General features: G+C 37.9%; 1 protein-coding gene across 1 annotated transcript in view; it reads left to right on the top strand.

The window, feature by feature from the left end:
* SLC6A3 (solute carrier family 6 member 3) overlaps nucleotides 1–20,694 on the top strand; it is a 102,516-nt gene extending 81,822 nt beyond the window's left edge. Inside the window, exons 12-15 of the mRNA XM_043975947.1 lie at nucleotides 1,642–1,742; nucleotides 10,410–10,577; nucleotides 14,207–14,278; nucleotides 19,082–20,694. Coding sequence (XP_043831882.1) covers nucleotides 1,642–1,742; nucleotides 10,410–10,577; nucleotides 14,207–14,278; nucleotides 19,082–19,105 — 365 coding nt within the window. The 3' untranslated portion in view covers nucleotides 19,106–20,694. The remainder of the gene's footprint in view (nucleotides 1–1,641; nucleotides 1,743–10,409; nucleotides 10,578–14,206; nucleotides 14,279–19,081) is intronic.
* The last annotated feature ends 2,475 nt before the right edge of the window (nucleotides 20,695–23,169 follow it).

Here is a 23,169-nt window from a genome sequence, read left to right as displayed (position 1 = left end):
ATTCAGGAGGACCTGAGTTCAAATCCGGCCTCAGACACTTGACACTAGCTGTGTGACCCTGGGCAAGTTACATAACCCTCATTGCCCCACCAAAAAAAATAAATAAATTATAGAATGTAGGATAAAGGACCTGTAAACACGAAAAGTTCTGCATTCTTCTAAACCTGAGACTCCTTGATAGCTACCTGAGTGGCAGGTTTGGGGCCTCTAAAAAGACCCTCTGAATATTCCCTCTACTGTGCCTGAAATTCTTATTATTAGCTAATCCTTGGATTAAAGCTATAATGAAATGTAAATGTTATCATAGGGAGAATGCATTAGGATACCTATACCTCAGTTTGAATTATTTGCCAGTTAGTCAGTTACCTAGTTTAATCTCATCAATGATCACAGTGGATGTGGTTGGGTTCCTCTGAAGGCCCTCTGGGACTCAATCCCTGACTAATCCTAAATTTAAGTCTTCTGACAGCGGCCATGTGACCAACCATCTTGAGTTGTGCAGGGAGGGGAATATTTGGATCAGGATGATCCAATCACTAATGGTATTTAATTGATGGGAAGGGTCATGATACAGGTAAAATTTGATATGGGGAGAGGCGAAGGAAAAGTTGAGAGCATAGGACCCTCCCCAAATTGGTGTAATCCTACAGGGCTACCCCAAGGAAGCTGGCGGGGTGGGTGGGTGCTGTGTAAACATTAATTTTTTCAGAAATGCCTCCCAGCCTGTTTTCTGATTTCACCCATGAGGAGCTCTGGCATGAGTATGAATCAATAAGACTCCCTCCCAGAGGAATGTGATTCATAAGAAGAGGAGCAGAGAGAGTTCATGATATCCAGTATCACTGGGGTGTCTAGGGATAAACCCCGCACTGGCTGCTGGAAGTTAGTGTTGAGAAACCTACAACCTGCTCTTGGCCACTGGAGTTCCCACTCGCAGGACACAGACCCACATGAACCCATGGGTTAGAGAAGAGAATGAAAGCTCTTGGAGGAAACTTAGAGCTTCAACAGGGCAGGGTAGTAAGCATTAATTTTTGTAAAAGATTCTGGATTATTGTAAAATATAGGGATGGCAGTGAAATGGTAGAAGAAAATACAGCAAAGGAGATGAAGAGGGGGAGGGGGCTCAAGATAGACTTTACCTATTTCACAATTTTGCCTCAGAGTTACACCTGTGAGATAGACTCATTCTGCCTCTCAGAGGAAGAATGAAAAATTGAGTGACACCTTCAGAGAGGGTCTTAGAAACAGGTGCTAAAGATCTCCAAATGAAGTCTTTTTTGGCAGAAAAAATGCACTGCACAGTCTCATCACCACAAGCTGATTAATTTCTGAGTCATCTGGTCTAACTCAATTCATAAATAGGTCCCCAAACATGTGGTTGGTCATAGGTCATCCCCATCCCAATTCTTCCTTCCTCCCAAAACTCAAGATGGTAGGTCAGATGGCAGATATCAAAAGAGTTTAATTTAGATTCAGTCAAGGATGGGGTCCAACATGCCTTTAGAGGGCCCCAACCAAAGCAGACATCTCTTGTAACCGAAAATTCACATCCGCTATGATCATTGATGGGACCAGTGAGCCTCCATTATGTGTCATGATAATATTCTCAGTTATTGAATGTTTTTCTCTCTTCTTTAGGGGTTGGTCAATTCAGTGATGACATCAAACAAATGATTGGTCGGAGACCTGGCTTGTATTGGCGACTTTGTTGGAAGTTTGTCAGCCCCTGTTTTCTTTTGGTAAAATAATGTTCTTTTAACATTTTTAAAGGACAATTGTGTAACCATTTTTCATTCTTCACAAGTCTCTGTCAGTTTTTACCATTTACTCTTCTTCCTTGCCTTCCACAAACAGACACGCTCCTTTGGATTTTAAAAAGGAGGCAGGCTCCATGTAGGGTGTATTTAGAGAGCCAGCAGACCTGGGTCCTAGGTCTGATACTGACTTCATGATCTTGGGCAAGTGATTTAACCTCTCTGGGCCTCAGTTTCTTCCTCCACAAAATGAGTACATTGGAATAAATAATCTCCAAAATTCTTATAAACTCTCAGATTAAGTAAATTGAAGAAATTAGGAATATATAATAAAGAAGGATTACTGGGGCTGTTTTAAAAGAAAGCAATTTATGGGTAGAATTTGTCACGTGTTTCCTTAGTGATTTCTCCAGAAAGGGTGAAGTATTGGTATTTTTTTTTTTTGGTGGGGCAATGAGGGTTAAGTGACTTGCCCAAGGTCACCAGCTAGTAAATATATGAGGCTGGATTTGAACTCAGGTCTTTCTGAATCCAGGGCCGGTGCTTTATCCACTGCGCCACCTAGCTGCCCCAGTATTGGTATTTTTAAGAGGCCCTACATCCTGGATCCTTCTGAGCTTTTATTTTCTAATTTCTTCCTTTTGTGCCTACCTAGAAGATTACAGATTTTTAAATCTTAAAACATTACCTCCCTAATCTAAACTTGGTTAGCAGTTACTGCCCATAATCTTGCTGACCAGAAATAACTGGTACTGCATTGTCATTGAGGAAGAGATGGGGCAGAGTGGGAGAGTGGTTAAAACATGCTGATTTACAATCAAAATAGAAGAATTTCCATCTTCAAAATGGTCCACAGTAAACTTGGAAAATCACCTTCTAATACAGAAGTAACTCTGAAAACTCAACACTTTTATCATTTTTGTTTGTCAGGGAAGGTTAGTTCCCATGGCTTCATCATGATTATAATGAAGTAAAGGTCAGTGGTTCAAATCCTGTACTGTCCAGTTTGATTTATGCAAATAACAAAATGCTTTTATCCTCTCCTGCCCTATTGAGTTCTAACCCTGGTCCATCCAGTGGTCACACAGTGGGGTGACAATAGAGGGTGGAAGGGTCAGTGTAAACCTGCCAACATGAAAATAACTCAAAGCATATTTCTGCAAATGAGCTGGTGGTGGCTTTTTTGTAAGGTATTTATTTCTTTAATGTCAGTCACCTAAATACTCGACACCATGCTAAGCTCTTGGGGTACTCAAAGGAGAGTTCTTATACTCTGTCAGAAAGATAAAATTAACATGTGTGAAGCAATTAAGGAACAACTCAGAACAAGGATTGTCTTTGTTTTTGTGTCCCCCATATTAACATGTTCATAGTAGGGACCAATAAGTATATGTGAGTAAATGAGTGAATGAATGAATACTGTGAAATGCTCTGTGTGATGGTTGTTCAGAACCAAGCTAATTTTACTTCTAAAATGATGACCATTTAAAGCAATTTCATTAAAAACCCATCTCGGGGGTGGCTAGGTGGCTCAGTGGATAAAACACCGGCCCTGGATTCAGAAGTACCTGAGTTCAAATCTGGCCTCAGACACTTGACACTTACTAGCTGTGTGACCCTGGGCAAGTCACTTAACCCCCGTTGCCCCACCAAAAACAAAAAAAAACATCTCATTTAAATCCATACTATAATTAGTGGAACGATTCTAAATTTCTCCTGCCCCCTACTTTTTTGTTTTACTGTTGAGATGTTTCATACATGTCTGAGTGTTCATGATCCTATTTGGGACTTTCTTGGCAGAGACGCTGGAATGCTTGGCCATTTCCTTTTCCAGCTCATTTAATAGATGAGGAAACTGAGGCAACTAGGGTGAAGTGACTTGCTCAGGGTCACACAGCTAGTAAGCATCTGAGGCTAGATTTACACTCAGGTCTTCTTGATAGAGCCTAGCACTCTATCCACTGTAATACCTAGCTTCCCTAATTTTAGAAGAGTTCAAAAAAAGAATGGAACACTCCTAAAACTTCACATTTGAAATTCCCTTCTCTTTTCATTAGTTTTCCTTTGTATTTCTCAGTCTAATTTAAAATGTGATGACTTTGCCTGATAGAACTTTTCTATCCCCTTTCAGAATTAACCCTTCAATACTTGAAAAGCTGCAGTAATGTTTTTGAGATTTATTTGAGATCAAGGGGATCTTCACTCATGAGAGATAGAATTTAGGACACACTTTATGGAGCACATTAAAGACAATATCAAGAGGTTTGGGTGAGCCTCACTAGATGAATTTAACAACTATTCATTTCCAAAACTTAGAAGAAATCTCATTAATTTTACTCTCCATAACTATTTATCACAAAATTTTGAATCCACAGTCTGTGGGAATACTATTTTCTATAATGACATGATCATTGTGTGCTAGAAGGGGATAACAAATCATTATTAGCCTATTGTTAAGGGCTAAAATTCTAGCTAAACTGTCTAAAATATCTAGTGAGTGGTCGCCAATAAATTATAAGCTTTAGCAAGAGTTAGACTTTTAAGCATTTATTAAGGAGAATAAGAATTTGGTAAAGAGAGAGAGAAAGGCCTAGATTCCTATCTATTAAAGGGAGAGCACATTTCTAGCTCCGCTCTCCACCAGCGTCCTCAGGAAAGAGCGCGAGACTGAGCGCCAGTCTCTTCCTTCCTCCTCCCACTAGCCCGCGTCACTTCCTGACTCCTGGTCTTGCCCTCAAAGACCTTCCCTTCATGGGCAGAACTCTCCTACAGTAAGTATCCAGCAGGTGGCGTTATTCCAATCGTTACAGTCCCCCCTGTTGTTCCTCAAGAAACAAAATGTTTCCTTGACGGAACAGTAAAAAGAATATAATAACTATTGCTAACTAATAATATGTGAACAACAATATAGAAAAGGAAGAGAGGAAAGTTTTGTCCAGAGGGGCGATTTTTTTTTTGTCCTCATGAACCGACGCTTTGACATTAGTCTTGCAAAGGGAGGGCCTCTGCAGAGAATACATGTTACAGATGGTGTATATTATAACAGAAAGAGAAAAAAAAACAACAAAAACAACAAATCAAAACTGTTCATTTAAAGTCTCTGAAAGTCTTTTCTCAGATGTCCTCTAGGTGTAGTCGTGGAATGGAAGTCTTTTCAGGGGTTGATGTGTGGATGCTGGTAATCAGCCAGGAAAATTTCCTACAAAATTGAGCTTAACACAACTTTAAAATAGCTTTGTCAATAATCAAATCAAACAATGAAAGTTCTCAAAAACATGTCTAAGGGAATTCATAATCTTAGTTGTTACACATGAAACATATAATAAAACAAAAATTGAACCATTCTTTAAAATTATAATATTACTATAGTCCCCCCCTTATGGAGGGTAATTGAGAAGACAATTGCTGCAATATTAATTATTAAAAATAATTTTTATCTTTGTTTCATCACTTTTTGCATCATCTGCCTAATTATCCTCATGCCATTATGAGAAATTTAAAATCTAATATAATTAATAACAGATGTCAAGGCCAAATTCAACACTGTTATTTATCATGACACCTGAGATAATTATGGGGGTTACCATAAAAGAACAGAGAAATGATGGGATATGAGCATTCCCACACTTGAGCAATATGTACTGCCCATACAGTATGCCAGGCTTAAAATAGGTGGATGGAATATATGTCCATGCCACCGAACATATTGGAGGAAACTGAGTCAGACTTAATCAGATGCATGGGATTCAGATGTCCATGGCATCAGGCATATAGGAGGGAGCATAGAAGCCAGGTGTAGAAGTGAGATGGGTGGGATCAATACTTCCAGCCATCTGTACAATATTGTGGGGAAAAATAAAATAAAATATGAAACCAAGAGAATCCAACCTCAACATTTGTCAAAAGCCGTTCCCTCGGCCATACCTTGACTTCATGCATGTCTCCCCTCATGTGACAGTTCAGTGTCTGCTCTTGAATGTATTCCTCATTTTGTGATTGGATGGCATCTTGGCCAACTGGCATCTGATAACTCAGAATAAAGGCAATTAATGTCTTAAATGATAAGTTCCCATAATCCAAGTCTCATATGGATTTAAAATTGAGGATAATAAATGATTGCAAAAAATGTGAATACATCTTGACTCAGAACACAATATATAGTTATGCAACAATTTCAAATAATATCTTTTTTTACTTAGTATACAATTACTTTTGTGAAAAATCAGAACATATTTAAATACAAGTTAAAGCACAACACAATCCCAAAGAAAACTTTTTTTGAAAAAAGAAAACTTTTACAAACATTCCCCTCTTTTTTTTTTTTTTGGGAATATGCTTATCAAAAATAATACTTCTAGAATCAATTTAAACTTGCCATGGCAACCAATTTGCCAGGGAAATGCTTTAAAGAGTTTGATCAAATAATCAGTTGAGGAAAAAAAATAACAAAAACAAACAACTCAGAATGTGGGAGCACAATACTCCTAGAATTAACATTGTATTATGAAATCAAAACCATCTTGCAATGTTTCAAAATTAGATAGATAAACGAATAGAAGAAAATACACATGGAACAATAAAATACAGTGAAATTCAAACTAAGGAAATCTAAATGAATATGAACTTAATATCAATAAGAGTATTATAAAATATAAACTTGATCACATGACTATAAAAAGCTTTTACAAATATTCTCCTTGTTTTAGAAACTAAGTATAAGACACAATCTCAAAAGCATGAAAATCTCTATGAAAATAAACCCATACCATTAATTTCAAAATGTATATATAATAGCATAGAAATCCTATGTAACCTCTGAACTGATACTATTACTCTGAGTGAATTCAGAACACTTTTGATTCCGGTATCTAAAATCCCCAATACTCATATCAATACCTTGCTGCTTACTTCTACATTTCTGTAAAATATATACCCTTCCATGGCAAAAGAAGCAGAGTCTTGAACTATGTTGATTGTCATTCTTATTCAGCTTAAGTTTTTCTTCTTTAACCCCTCTATATTGTCTGTCGGGCTTTTCACCATACAAATGCTTTATAAGATTACTAATTAAAGACAAAAGCAGGTTAGCAAAATTATGAACAAAATGAGCATATCTGGAATTTAAAGAGTTTTCTAAGATTGTCTCAAAAGCACAGCCAGGCCGGGGAAGGGCTGAGCCTGAAGCTGCAAATGCAGGTAGAAAAAGTTGAGCATGCGCATCAGATCTCTGGACTTCCCAGGCAGGGGAAGCTATGGGCTTGGCCATAGGAGGAGTAGAGGGTGGGGTCTGGAGAGGAGGGGAGGGACCAGAGCAATTTGAATCAGACTTGATTTTGAACTCAGGCCTGGATTCCTCTTCCCCCACTTTGCCTCCAGGTGCTAGGGGATTAAAAGCTTCTAGAGGGTGGGTCATTGCCTCCAGGCATGCAAAATTAAAGCAACAATTACTGTTAGAATTGGGAAAAGCTGCAGGAATCTCTTCAGGTTTCTCTGAAAAAGCATGGTTGGGAGAGGGAGAGATATTTCCTTGTGTGAGTAAGTTGCTGGCTCTTTTAACAAAAATAAAAAGAAAAATAGAAAATCCACAAAAACAAAGCATTAACATGATCTTATCTCCCATTTGTCTGGTTAAACAGACTAAAATCAAAAATAGGGTAATTAGGGAGTTTAAAAGGTCCATTCGAAAAAATTTAAAGGAAAACACAGCCAGTACGCCAGTACTTAGCAGTTAAAGGGAGAGGGAGGGGAAATTTCTTACCCAACCAGAAGATCAGAAGAAGACTGAGGGTTAGCTTTCCTCTTCGTGGTCAGCCATCTGTTAAGGGCTAAAATTCTAGCTAAACTGTCTAAAATATCTAGTGAGTGGTCGCCAATAAATTATAAGCTTTAGCAAGAGTTAGACTTTTAAGCATTTATTAAGGAGAATAAGAATTTGGTAAAGAGAGAGAGAAAGGCCTAGATTCCTATCTATTAAAGGGAGAGCACATTTCTAGCTCCGCTCTCCACCAGCGTCCTCAGGAAAGAGCGCGAGACTGAGCGCCAGTCTCTTCCTTCCTCCTCCCACTAGCCCGCGTCACTTCCTGACTCCTGGTCTTGCCCTCAAAGACCTTCCCTTCATGGGCAGAACTCTCCTACAGTAAGTATCCAGCAGGTGGCGTTATTCCAATCGTTACACTATATTTATTATAATTGTTTACATGGCTGATCAGTTGAGATTTTCTAAAAATCAAACTTATTGAGAATGCTACATATGTGGAACAAGTCTTTCCCAGATGGTTTCTCTGACTTTAATCAGAGTCACAATTGCAACTCATCTGAAAGATAATTTACACCAGATCAAAGCTGTTTGACATGTAAAATTATAGCCCTGTTGAAAACAGTTCTTTTTCATAAATGTAGTGCTTAATGGGTAACTAGTCAAATGAACCAAGAAAAATTGTTACAATAACAACTGATGTGAAATTCAGCTGTACCACAACCTCATCTATCCAGAACATAGCCAAGAAGGAAGTGAGCCAAAACAGCTTTTGAGCAGCCAAAATAATTACAAAATCCAGGCACCAAGCTCCTCTGGCTCTTATTTACATTTCTATCAATCTGGAAGCATTTGATATAGAACAAATAGCCACATAATGTAGGGCAAAGAGCACTGGACTTGATATCAGAAGACTATATTCAAATCCCAGGCTGTCACTTCTAAGCTGTACAACTTTGGATGAATCACCCACCTAACCATACTGAATGTCAGTTTCTTCATCTGCTGAATGAGGTTACTTATAGTTTACATAGTAGAAAGAGTCCTGGACATAGAGTCCACAAAGACCTGGGTTCGAATCCCATTTCACATTTTAGCTGGACAACCTTAGGTCAATCACTTTTCTTCTCTGAGCCTCAGTTTCCTCATTTGTTAAATGGGAATATTACTTGTAGTATCAGCTTCATGGGTACTTCACACTATTCTGTGTCATCATAAAGCACATAAGAGTTCCTGACTAATTTTCCTATTTATTCTTTTTTTTACATTTTATAAATACTTTCTAGGAATTTGAAAACTTGATTCATGTATAGATTGCTTCTCTTGTTAAAAAATGAACAGCAAAAAAGATGTTTTGTTTTTAAGTATTATTGGTGGCTTTTGCTTTGACATGCTCTTCCTTTTTTTTTAATATATCTATTCACCTTCCTACCTTAATGTATCTTCTCCTTCTCCTTTCCAAAGAGCCATTACTTATAATAGAGTTTTTTTCAATTTTTAAAATCATTTTTATTTAAAGTTTTGAGTTCCAAATTCTATCCTTTCCTTCCTCTCTCCCCTCCCCCTTCCCTGAGATGGTATAGGTTACACATATGCAATTATGTGAGACATTTCCATATTAGTCATTTTGGTTTTGTTTGGTTTGGTTTTTAATTTTTTTAATTTTTAAAATAAAATATTTTATTTTTTTCCCATTACATGAAAAGATAGTTCTCAAGTTTTGTTTATACAAGCTTTCCAATTTCAGATTGTAACGATTGGAATGATGCCACCTGCTGGAGACTTACTGTAGAAGAGTTCTGCCCATGAAGTAAAGGTCTTTGAGGGCAAGACCAGGAGTCTTTTCTTTGGTGTCAGGAAGTGACATTGGCTAGAATTTTAGCCCTTAACAAGATTTGTAATAGAGATTTAAAATGAATGGGGGGAGGGAAGCTGAGTGGTGCAGTGAATAAAGCACTGGCCCTGGATTCAGGAGGACCTGAGTTCAAATCTGACTTCAGACACATGATACTAACTGTGTAACCCTGAGCAAGTCACTTAACCCTCATTGCCCTGCAAGAAATATAGATAGATAGATAGATAGATAGATAGATAGATAGATAGATAGATAGATAGATGGATGGATGGATGGATGGATGGATGGATGGATGGATGGATGGATGGATGGATGGATGGATGGATGGATGGATGGATGGATGGATAGATAGATAGATAGATAGATAGATAGATAGATAGATAGATAGATAGATAGATAGATAGATAAGTAAGTAAAGAAATGGGGGGGGGAGGCACTTCAGCAAAACTAACCAACACATCAGCTGAATCTCACAGCATATGGAGCATTCCACTGCAAAGAATGGAAAGTTGTTTATTTTCTCTTTTCTTCTTCAGGAACAAACCTAGTTATCAGAACCACAGTGTTTGGTTTCATTTTTTACAAAGGATATTTATTAAATAATCCAATGATTATTGAAAATTTACTTATGGGGTAAAAAAATCTAACATGTTCTAGCAAGTCAAGTGATTTTCCCCTACTAAATAATCAGATACTGAGGCAGCATGGCATATCAGACAGAGTTCTGGTTTTTGATTCACACAGAGCATATTCTGATGAGTATAGCCATGAGACTATGGACAAGTCACTCAACCTCTCTGATCTCAGTTTCCTTATGTGTACAATGGGGATATAACAATACCTGAAATACCTTTTCCCCCAAGATTGTTGTGTGATTTAAATGATAACTTATGTAAAGCACTCTATAAACTTCAAAAAGTGACAGTCAGCTATCCTATTTTTCCAGTGTCTTTCACACAGTGTGTACTTAATAAATGCTAGTTGAATTAAGCCAAATTGGTTATCTCTTGACTTTTTCTCTCTCTTCCTCCACTCTTTTCAGTTTGTGGTGGTGGTCAGCATTGTTACATTCAAACCACCCAACTATGGAACATACATCTTTCCAGATTGGGCCAATGTGGTGGGCTGGATAATTGCAACTTCTTCCATGGCAATGGTACCAATTTACGCCACCTACAAATTCTGCAGCTTACCTGGATCCTTTCGCAAGGTATGTATTTGGTCTAGGGCATTCCAAAAATGGTAATGGTGTGTCTTCATATCCTGGGTTTCAGTACTCCCTTTGGTCAGGAAGATATAGAATGGAGATGATGGTAACCGTGGTAAAAAAAAAAAAAGAAGGGGATGTTGGTGGTGGGGGATATGGAATGCATACTTTGTGTGCGTTTGTACATATATGTATTACATATTATATGTGTATACACATACAGGTACATGTACATATAATACACATATACACTTGCCAGTGCTGGTATAGATGGACAGATTGTTAAATGTAGGTACAGGTGGGAGTGGAAAATGATCACCTCCTCACCCTCTAGCAAGTCCATTGGTATGGCACAAATTGAAAAATATTTGAGAAACATTGGTCTGGAGAATTCTATACGTACATTTTTTCAACACCAACATTCTTCAACACATCTTGAACTAAAACTGGGTTCTAATCTTGCTTTTGACAGTTGTATATTCTTGAGAAATTAACTTCTCTGGACTTCGATTGAGCAGAATGGATCCAATTATCTCAAAGGTCTCTTTCAGCTCTAAAATTCTATGAATACATAATTCTTAGGAGGAAAAAAACACCAGTGAGGCCCAACATTCTCTTTAAAGGAATATGAAACCCATTTTAACATGCAGTAAAAATGAGAGATTCTTAGAAATAATCCCGAGTTTTCATGCTGTGATATTTCTTGGAAACTGTTAAAATTGTATTGAACATTGAAATAATGTTGCTCGACATCAGTTCTCACAAATGGTGGAATAAGGGGTAGTGTCTTCAGAGGAGGGAAAGAATAGGGGAGAAGAGGGGCAAGAATTGCAATAATCTGAAAGGCCTTCTTAAAATGCCAGTGAGCTTCTTATGGGGCTTAGATGTAGTTTGTAAAGAGTGAAACTAAAATTTAGTGCCCCAAAGGTTGTATTTTGATTACTTTAGCCACCTACCAAGCTGGTATAGAGTTGAAACAGCTGTGTTATTGTTTTGTGTGACTTTCATTTTCACTAAACTGATTTGAAGTATTATTAGAAAATAAACTGGGGGGGGGCACAGCTAGGTGGCACAGTGGATAAAGCACTGGCCCTGGATTCAGGAGGACCTGAGTTCAAATTTGGTATCAGACACTTGACACTTACTAGCTGTGTGACCCTGGGCAAGTCACTTAACCCTCATTGCCCCGCAAAAAAAAAAAAAGAAAAGAAAAGAAAAGAAAGAAAGAAAAGAAAAGAAAAATAAATAAGTAAACAAACAAACAAACAAACTGAATAGGTTAAACAGTATGAGGTGACAGAACTGTCCAGAGCAAGGGATTCAAATCATTGGTGCATGGGCCAGTTCTGGCTTGTAGCAAATTTGTACTAATCTATAAAACTTTTGGGGCATCTAGGTGGCACAGTGGATAAAGCACTAAGCCTGGAGTCCAGAGAACCTAAGTTCAAATCTGGCCTCAGGCACTTACTAGCTGTGTTTCACCCTCAGTTTCCTCATCTGTAAAATGAGCTGGAGATGGAAATGGCAAGCCACTCCAATCTCTGCCACAAAACCCCCAAATGAGTCACAAAGACTCAGACACACCACCACCACCACCACTACTTTTATTGCTGAAGGCCCTTCTAAAAATATATAAACTCCAAAAAAAATTTTAAAAAACAAAGTTTCTTCCGTCTCTGTGAATCATGCTTATTCTACTCCTGCCTTCCTTCTTTTCTTGGGTCCCCATACCTAATCATTGCATCCCTTCATAAACACACCCACATACACACAGAATTGAAGAAGCACTGCACTGAAGCTAAAATGGGGAAGGAATAAAACAACATAAATTTTAGGTATTTTACCAAATCAAAGCATAGTCAGAATTGGGAAACACTAATCTGGAGTAGCTACAGTACTCTTTTAGGAATTACATTTGTTTCTCCCACACACTCTTCCCACCTTTTCCTTTTCCTACTTCTATTCCTAAACAAACAAATATGGAAGCAATACTGTGATGAAAGAAAAAGAGAGAGATCAATGGTTATTATACAGTCACTCAGAAAGTATGCTGCCCTGACTTCATAAGAGGGAGGGAGATATCAAAATCGAGGAATAAAACTGAAGAATTATTGATTTTAAAAGCATTTTGTGTAACCAATAGTTACCTACTATAATTCTCCATGATTCAGATGAATGACAAGCGCTATAGCTTGGAAACCTGAGCCCCAGAAAGGTCAAGTCCAAGATTACCCAGCAATAAGAAGTAAAGCTATGGGGGCAGCTAGGTGGTGCAGTGGATAAATCACTGGCCCTGCATTCAGGAGGACCTGAGTTCAAATCTGGCCTCAGACACTTGACACTTACTAGCTGTGTGACCCTGGGCAAGTCACTTAACCCTCATTGCCCTGCCCCCCCAAAAAAAAAAAGAAAAAAGAAGAAGTAAAGCTATGGACTTAAGAACCTGCCACTCTTGAGTCTGTTTAGCAAGGGAAGTAACTGTCAAGCCATGTCTGACTTTGCTAGAAAAGTGGGAAGAGTAATTGCTTCCCCCTCAAAAGACTAAAGTTTTGACAACACAACTGTCATTTCCAAAGAACTGTATGAGGGGAAAACAGGAAAAATCTTTACAAAGTAGTTGATAAATAGAAGTGTGTGCTTTGCTTTGTTATTTAACATATCTATATCCAGTTAGTGATTATGGTGATAAACAAGATAATGTTCAGTGTTTTCCAGTATGCATTTTTTTCATTTGAGCCCAGGAATCCTTACTCAGAGGGAAAAAAAAGCATCTAGGTCAGCCAGATTGTAGTAGATGGTAGATTAAGTGAGGTCATTGGGCAGGTTCCTTTGAATCCCTCCAACAATCCACAACTCTTTCTAAAAAATCCAAGTATTGACCAATCTGATCATTGTTTTGCATGCTTTCGGTCTTTATCAGGCCTGTCAATTATGGCTATTTATTTGTCTTGACAATATCAGTGACAACTTCTTAGCCAAGAGGTGTTAACATTTTTAAGCAAAATACCTGGGAAAAGTTATGTTTAAATCAAAGTCATGAATCGCTTGTCATAGAATTCTACATTAGTAGCAAAGGTATTTGAAACAGAAGCCATAAAGTTCAACTACATGTATGGGTATTCTGTTCACACAAGTACTATATTATAGTAGAAAATGTTCCACTTTACCTATGAAATTAAGAAAAGCCAACATGATTTCTTACACTTGTAAAATCTTGATGTAGGTTAAAAAGAAAGGTTACAGGTAGGGCTAATCTTAAATATAATTAGCAAGGAACTAGATCCATCAGCCCTGGAGTTAGGGGACCTGGAGTCAAATCCTGGTTTTTCTACTTAGTACCTATATGATTTGGGGCAAGTCACATCCTCTGTGGGCCCAAGCTGATCATCTATAGAATGAAGGATTTTAACTAAATGTTCTCTAAGGTCCCTTTAAACCTAAATCTATGGACCTATAATCTCTTAAACAGTTTCTGTAAAGCTGACATTCTACTAATTTGATCAATTCATAGACCAATAGTAATCTTCTGTTTGCTTTTTCAGAAAAGACACTGGTATAAAAATTGAGCCAATCTCAATCCAGCCCTGGATACCTTCTAATGCTAACTAGTATCTTCCATGGATTTCTTTCAGAAACTAGCTTATGCAATCACTCCTGAGAAAGAACATGGCTTGGTAGAGAATGGGGAAGTTCGTCAATTCACTGTAAGTAATCACTGCTTGGGGAAAAATGGTTTTTAACCTTGGGCAGTGGCAGAAATTTTAGTGCTTCCTGACCCTGAGCATGTACTGACACAGAGAGCACTCTCTCTACTGACTTTCATGAGATACCACTGATGAAAACATCAACTGGGTGGTAGCTCACTTTCTGATAACAAACCTATCCACATTTAGACTGATCCTTGGCCAACAGGTCAAAGTCCATCACTAGGCATATACCCAAAGTCTTTCTAGCTTGGTAGGATCTGACAGAGTTTGTGTGCCTTTCAGAACTCCAGATCACCTCTAAGCTATCCACCCTGAGGCATCAGGCTTTAGGGAGGGCTCGGTTTATGTATTAGATTAATAAAAGTATATTTATATGAGATCAAATAAAATAATATAATTCACCAAAATGGATAACTAATTATCCATAATCTCAATTGTTTGAAGTGGAATGCAATTCCGTTATAGAAATGACATTCTTTAATGTTCAACCTATACAAGCCACTATGCTGTATTTATATGAATATATTAAAAGAACAACACATCAAATCAAAGCCATGGGACATCTTGCTGGAATCACTTACACTTATAGTAGTAGCTGCACCAATTAGAAAGAGCAATGACCTAGCTTGCTAATTATTGAGAAACTTTCCATTCCTGCGATTAGATGAACAATTCTGGGCAGTTTAAACTCAGGAAATTTACCCTGTTATTGCCTTGACTTAAACACTCCATTTTAACCTCTTGAGAGAAGCTTCAGTGATGTGTCTGAGTTAGAGGCAGCACTGGGACTTTTACTATTTAACACAGATGCCATCCTCCTGCCTTCAGAGATACCCATTTTGGATAAAACCACTATTAGTAAATGAGCAAGAATTGTTCTCCCTTTCTGTTCCCCAATTAAGGCATGAGAGGAGGAATGTATATTCTATAGAGACTTAGTTTCTAGAGGAAGATCAGCTATCCTTGTATTTGCCATGGCTACTGCTTTAGACTAGGTGGTACACTGGATGAAGCGTTAGACCTGGAATCAGGAAGACTTGAGTTCAAATCCAGCCTCTAATATGCATTAACTATGTGACCTTGGGCAAGTCATTTAACCTCTGTTTGACTTAGTCTCCTCAATAATAACAGTAGCACCTACCTCTCAGGGTTGTTGTAAGAATCAAATGAAATAATATTTCTAAAGCACTTAGCACAGTGCCTGGCACCTAATAGGTGCTAAATAAATGCTAGTTATTATCATTATTATTAGCCAGCTATTAACTGTGCATGCATTGATTTGCTGAAGTCCTGACTACATGGTTGTTGTCAAATGAATAAGGTTCACAATTAGACCAAAGCAAGAAGTACCATAATAATAGGGTATGACATGTCACTTGAAGCCTAAATAGCTATTTGTTCAAATGCATCAATCCCCCTCATTGCCCCACACAAAAAAATTAGGGGGCAGCTAGGTGGCACAGTGGATAAAGCCCTGGTCCTGGATTCAGGAGGACCTGAGTTCAAATCTGGCCTCAGACACTTGACACTTACTAGCTGTGTGACCCTGGGCAAGTCACTTAACCCCCATTGCCCCACCAAAACAAACAAACAAAAAACAAATACATCAATCCCAAGAAACTGAAACAGGTGGGCAGATAGTCATTACCACTGGTTAGTGGGGCTAAGTTTTTTGTTTTTTATCCATAAAATCAAGATAGAGTTATAGATTTTAAGCCTCTCCTGTTACCTGATTGAGGATTGAGAAACCCTTTCAAGGTCTAAATCCTAAGGTCCAGTCGCACAGAGAGTAACTGGCCAGCCCCGCTATTTAGCTTGTCAGGACAAAACTGGATCAGGAACTATTATTTTATCTTTATAGCAACCCTGTGAAATAGACGGCCTGGATATTATCTTCATAGATGGAAGAGGAAATTGAGGTTCAGAGAGATGATTTGCAATTCTTCTAATGAAATTAAAGTTAGAGATGGGATGCAAACCCAGGTCTCTGTTCTGACTCCAAACCCAGACTTGTACACCACACTCCTGTACTATCCCATCAGCCAGCTGGGTGTTGTGGCTAGGGCACTCAATCTGGAGTCAGGAAGTAGAAGTGGTGGTGGTGGTTGTTTAGTCATATCCATGTTTTCTTGGCAAAGATTCTAGAGTGATTTGGCATTTCCTTCTCCAGCTCATTTTAGAGATGAGGAAATGAGGCAAACTGAGACAAGTGACTTGCTCAGGGTCACACAGCTAGTAAGTATCTGAGGCCAGATTTGAACTCTTGTTCTCCTTACTCCAGCTAGGTGGTGCAGTGGATAAAGCACCAGCTCTAGAGTCAGCAGGACCTGAATTTAAATCTGGCCTCAGACACTTTCTAACTATGTGACTCTGGGCAAGTCATTTAACATGGATTGCCTAAAAACAAAAACAAACCAAAAAAAGTTAGACTAAGGCCACACAGGTAGCAAGAAGTCTATTGTCACAAGTTTATAATATGAGTGTCATACTTTTGTTTATAAGTTAATCATAACTAACATTTCCATAATACTTTATATATATATATATTAAAATATATATTTATATATGTGTGTCTGTGTGTATATGTATATATACATACATGTATATATACATATATAATACACATACATATATATAAAATTTGACTCCAACAAATAAAAGAAAAGATTCCCTTGTTGTTACTTATCAAAAGCAATGCTAGTCTTTCCTTATATTTTAGCTGTGTGACCTTAGTGTTCTGAGCCAGGCCTAATCCACATCAGGATAATATTTCTGGCTAGGGGGTTAAAATGCTTAACACTTAACATGTGATTAAAAACAACTAATCATGGGGGCAGCTAGGTGGTACAGTGGATAAAGCACCGGCCCTGGATTCAGGAGGACCTGAGTTCAAATTAGGCCTCAGATACTTGACACTTAGTAGCTTTGTGATCCTGGGCAAGTCACTTAACCCTCATTGACCCACCAAAAACAAAAAAAATTAATCTTAAGCATTTAAAAGAATATAACCATAGTTTAAAAGGATATAAAATGCTACTCTCCTCCAGCTCCATAATTACCAAGACAACAGGCCCCACTGGGTCGGGAAAGCATTCCCTTGGGCAGTAGGGGCTTTGATAAACCTTTTGACACCAGTTCCTCCTTAAGCTAGGCCTTCTATACTGTAGGCAGCAAGGAAGCCAGTAGGATAGCCTCCTTGTGATCTTAAAGCACCAGCCTAGTCCTCCCCTGAATTGAGGACATTGGATGAATTGAAGAGGAAAGGGAAGAGGATAAAAGGAAGGGGGAGAGAGGGAATGGAAAGAAAAAAAAAGTCAGAGATGCTCTTGCCTGGTGGTGGGAATGTAGATGTCATCCCATTCTCACCTGGGCTCTGACAGGACAGCTCGGCCACTCTTCCTCAGTGAAGGTCCTCAATATCCCACGCAGCAGAGGCAAAAAACAATAAAGTCCAACCACACGTGGACAAGGTCCTTCAACTCATTGGACTTCAGTATCCTCATCTCTAAAATGAGGGATTTGAACAGGTATGCCAAAGCCAGCTTTTACTGACTAGCAATGGACAAATTGTCAGAGTGAACATTGAAATCAGCAAATGCTATAAAACAGAGTTTGGTTTGTTGTTTTGCTGATTATCCAGATTTAAGAAAGTGATGAAGAAAATATTAATTAGGCAGATTAAACTTAAAAGGTTGTAGTGGGTCCTTTTTTTTCTCTGGAGAACTAGTTGTTAAATATTTATCCGCACTCCCCCAAATAGGTCCTTTCATGCTTTAATATTCTATGAGTTTATGTTGGGTTTCCTTTTTTTTTTTAATTAATAAAGTACTTTTTTTCCCATTACATGTAAAGATAGTTCTCAACTTTTGTTTATACAAGCTTTACAATTTCAGATTTTTCTCCCTCCTTCCCCCCTCCCCTAGACAGCAGGTAATCTGATATAGGTTTTATATATATATATATATATATATATATATATATATATATATATATATATATATATATATATATATATATACATAATAACATTAATCCTATTTCTGCATTAGTCATGTTATAAGAGAAAAATCAGAGCAATGATGAAAAACCTCAAAACAGAAAAAACAACAGCACCAAAAACAAAAGAAATAGTATGGTTCATTCAGCATCTATACTCCACAGTTCTTTTTTTTTTTCTTGGATTTGGAGATCCTCTTCCATCATGAGTTCCCTGGAACTCTTCTGTACCATTGCACTGGTGAGAAGAATATAGTCCATCACAGTAGATCAACATTCAGTGTTGATGATACTGTGTACAATGTTCTTCTGGTTCTGCTCATCTCACTCATCGTCAGCCCATGCAAGACCCTCCAGGTTTCTCTGAACTTCTCTTGCTCATCGTTTCTTACAGCACAATAGTATTCCCTTGTATTCATATATTTGGTTTCCTTTTTTTGTTTTTTTGTTTTGTTTTTTTTTAGTGAGGCAATTGGGGTTAAGTGACTTGCCCAGGGTCACACAGCTAGTAATTGTTAAGTGTCTGAGGCCGCATTTGAACTCAGGTACTCCTGACTCCAGGGCCGGTGCTCTATCCACTGCGCTACCTAGCTGCCCCTTATTGGGTTTCCTTTTGCATTTGGCAAGAAGGAGCAGGGATAGGAAGGGGGCTAAGTGACCCATTGAGTGCTTAGCCTTTTTGCAATGGTTTATAGACTGAAAAAGATTGAGAACTATTGGCACCAAGTATGGCCATCCACTCCTTAGAGTCCCTAGGTAAAGCACTGTTCAATTTCAATAGAAATCCATTTTCTCTTTTTCTAGCTCCGCCATTGGCTAATGGTGTAAAATGATATGAAGAAAGAAGAAAATGAGAAGATTAGCTTGGGGAGAAGAACCAAAACATGAACTGATGGAGAAAGGAAGACTATTTTTACTATGTAACCTCTTCTTTACTGCAAAGAAGGGGAAAAAAAGAAAAAAGAAAAAAAAAAAGACTTTTCTCTTCTGACTGTTTACAGTGTCTGCACCAAGGGATAAGTTATTGTCATTGTCCTGTGTTGGTTAAATATAGCATACAATTAGTATGGCGAGTTCTTTGGTTCAAATGCTCAATTGCTACTAGGAGGAAAGAGTAAATCACTTTATGCTATTCATGCAAACCCCTTCCCCCAAATCACACTTAAGGTCAGAGGAACATAACCTGCAGCATCTTGTTTATGTTTTCTTGGTGAATTTGGAGAGAAAGAAATGTCCTATTCAGTAACTATCAGGGACATGCTATGCTGCAAATTTGTATATCTATCATCAACTTCCTAGATGACTTTTGCTCACCTACAGAAACCAACTATTCCATTTTGTTTAATTGTGGAGAATGTGAAACAAAAGAAGTAATTCTTGATTTTAGACCACTTTAATAATCTCTAGTTCAAAGTTAAGGTTACAAAAATAAGAATTATGATTGTGTGTAATATATAATAGTGGTATGTTTAGGAAACCATCCAGGTCAAACATATACTAAGTATGATCAGGGATAAAATTTATTTTCATTTAGTCAAGAGAAAGAGATAAGTTGAATTAACATGATGCAGCTTTACACCTGATAGGTTGGGGGATCCAGAACAATCTAATACAACTTGGCTCTGAACTGAATTGACAGAGCAGCATCTGAGTATCCTCTTGGACACAGCAAAACAGAGTTTCTGGACTAGAAGGGGCATGCAGTTGGCAAATACAGGTATAGCTAAATATCACAGTTGTGCATCATCAGAGGGATACCTAATTATGAAGTGGCCAGTCAGTCTATGCCCAGTTTTATAATATAGCAAGAAATATGTTCTGGAATATCAGCTGCCTGCATGTGTATGTCTTGATTTCCCAACCATAACCCTTAATCTGAGGTGGGGTTCCATTTTTGATTGATTCATTCCTTGCATGTCCATCTTTATAACAGTAACATTACCATGCCACAGGCTTTAATTTGCTGATTGAATGAGACAAAATATGGAAATGCCACAGAAATATACTTCGCCTTTTGGGCATATTGATTTAAAAGTACTGTATTGATTGATGGAGCCTGTCTGAAATTATGACTTTGTTGTCTTTCAGAGATGAAGTAAAAATCATTAGTTGACACTGAGTGCCAAGAGCCTACCAAGTAACACAGCATAGCACAATTCATATTCTATGGTTTCTTTTTGTAACTGAGCTGTCAACAGATTTATGCCTGACAGCTCAGAAATACATTTCTGTCCTCTATTGCTAGAGGAGTAATTTAGTTTGAGTATTTTTTTTTGCACTGGCCTTAAGTTGGTTTTTATCATGATTGAGTTAACCAACCCTAGACTCCTCCTCATTGGAGAGTCTGGACAGGTTGTAGGGATAACTAAAAGGACAACCAGGAACCTGGGAGATGCCTTATACAACAAAGCCAGAGCCCATATGATTCATGTTGCTCTAAACCAGTTCTTCACCTTTTTTATGTCATAAGTTCCCCTGGCAGTCTGGTAAAGCTTACAGACCCCTCCCTCCCACCTCCCCACATTTAGAATGTTTTTAAACAGTGCAATAAAATACACAGGATTATAAAGGAAATCAATTATTTTGAAATTCAGTTATAAAGATTTTTTTTTTATTAACAGAGCCCAGGTTAAGAACCTCTATTCTCTAGTCACAATGCACATCACAGAATATCACATCATGTCACAGATCTATATATGAAAACCGGATTTGAAGATCTGAAAGAAAAAAAAAGTTGACATAGCAGAACAATGACCATTAAAGAGGAATATATTCATACACTATAACTATATAAAAACAAGCTATCCTAGAACACATCCAAAATATGGGTTAGAGTATTTGTACTGAGTCAAAAGACATGATTCTAGTTCCTGCTGTATCTTTTTACTATCCTGTGAACTTTTAACAAGTTATAACCAGAGTCTCACCCATATGATATAGGGCAAGTACCTCTCAGAGTCGTGAGAACCAAATAACTTACTCGTCTAGCCATTATTCACTGATTTGTGAGCAGATCTGGATTCTAACACAATGTTAATGTGGAATATGCTACCCTCTAACTAGTAATGGAAAGAACTTTTTGTATTACTTTATCCTGGTGCTGCACCACCTGAAAGAAAAAGTGAGAGAAGAAAGAGAGAGGGAGGAAAGAAGGAAGGAAGGAAGAAAGAGGAAAGAAGAACCTCTATTTTTAAAGAGCTGTGACTTAAGGCTAGAAGTAACAATAATTAATTTTATTTCTTCTAAATACACCCAATAGACAACAATATTAATTTTAATGTTAGGAGAATGTTTTTTAGAAATATTAAATAGGCAGAAATACTTCATGATGTGTTTGGTGGGTCTAAAAGTTTAGCACTTATGACTGCTTCCAATTGTTATATACCTAAATGTCCCTAACAAGAATATCTCATCATAGACATTTTTCAAGAATTGTTGGGCATCATATGTGACATTTCAGCACATGCTGAAAACTTTTGACTCTGTGCTGTTTGTATGAGGACTTGTACAATGGCTGTTGAACATTGAGGTGCTGTTAATGAATGTGGAAAAATACCAATGACCTTTTTTTTTAAAGCAACTTCTAGTTATGTCTTACCTGTGGATTTCTGAACCCATGAGTCTATTTCCCAGCTGTCTAATGCATGTGGAAGATGAAGTCTAACAAATGCCTATAGAACTTTGTGTGACATCATAGCTTGTTGTCTACAACTTGTTTTGTGCTTGTGCTAGAGGGGGATCCGGGGGGGATCCTTCTCAATTTTAAGTTTATAGTTTCTGTGTACTTTACGTAGAAACCCTGATGTCATAAATGTCAATTCACGTTTCACTATTCAATAAATACCTTGTACGGGTCACAACTAACAATAAAATCCTAAATTGGGAAAAAACACCTTAGGAAAATGGGTATTATTTGTTTCTGTTGATTCAGTTTTTCATTTTTTCTCATGCTTAAAAATTCTCACTTACGGGGCAGTTAGGTGCCCCGTAAAACACCATCCCTGAATTCAGAAGGACCTGAGTTTAAATCCAGCCTCAGACACTTGACACTTACTAGCTGTGTGACCCTGGGCAAGTCACTTAACCCTCATTGCCCAGCAAAAAAAAAAAAAAAAAATCTCATTTACATTCAGTAAACCGTGAGATCTTTGGTACTAAGTAAAGACAGTCCACACTCAGAGGCAGCTAGGTGGCACAGTGGATAAAGCACAGGCCCTGGATTCAGGAGGACCTGAGTTCAAATTTGACCTCAGACACTTGAAGTTACTAGCTGTGTGACCCTGGGCAAGACACTTAACCCTCTTTGCCTGGCAAAAAAAAAAAAAATAGTCCACATCTGAATATAAGACATTCCATTAAAATGAGCTCTCATTGGAAAGAAAAACAAATGTGTAGTTATTCACTGAAAAAGAACACATATCATGGGCTGTCTTTCAATTTCAGAAATAAAAGATGGACTAGTGACATGACAAGAATGAGGAATTACAAATAGATAACCTGTGTGCTCTACTTATATCCTTGTGATAGCACAAGTTAAAAAAAAAAAAAAGGCTGGGGCGGCTAGGTGGCACAGTGGATAGAGCACCGGCTCTGGAGTCAGGAGTACCTGAGTTCAAATCCAACCTCAGACACTTAACACTTACTAGCTGTGTGACCCTGGGCAAGTCACTTAACCCCAATTACCTCACTAAAAAAAAAAAAAAAAAAAAAAAAAAAAAGGTCCCTAGATCTATGAGTGGACCTCTTAGAAGAAACACAGAGGAGCATATGGACTAGAGTCATACAGGATGGGTAGAGATGGATGCAAGGCAATCTGAATCAATAGAGGGAACATTCAAATGAATGAAACCACAGTTCTGTTTGAGTACATACTTCCAGAGACATAGAACAAT

Source organism: Dromiciops gliroides, chromosome 1, assembly GCF_019393635.1.
Source record: "Dromiciops gliroides isolate mDroGli1 chromosome 1, mDroGli1.pri, whole genome shotgun sequence".
NCBI classification, from domain to species: domain Eukaryota; kingdom Metazoa; phylum Chordata; class Mammalia; order Microbiotheria; family Microbiotheriidae; genus Dromiciops; species Dromiciops gliroides.
The sequence above is the reverse complement of the archived record's forward strand: the minus strand, read 5'-3'. Positions and strand labels throughout refer to the sequence as shown.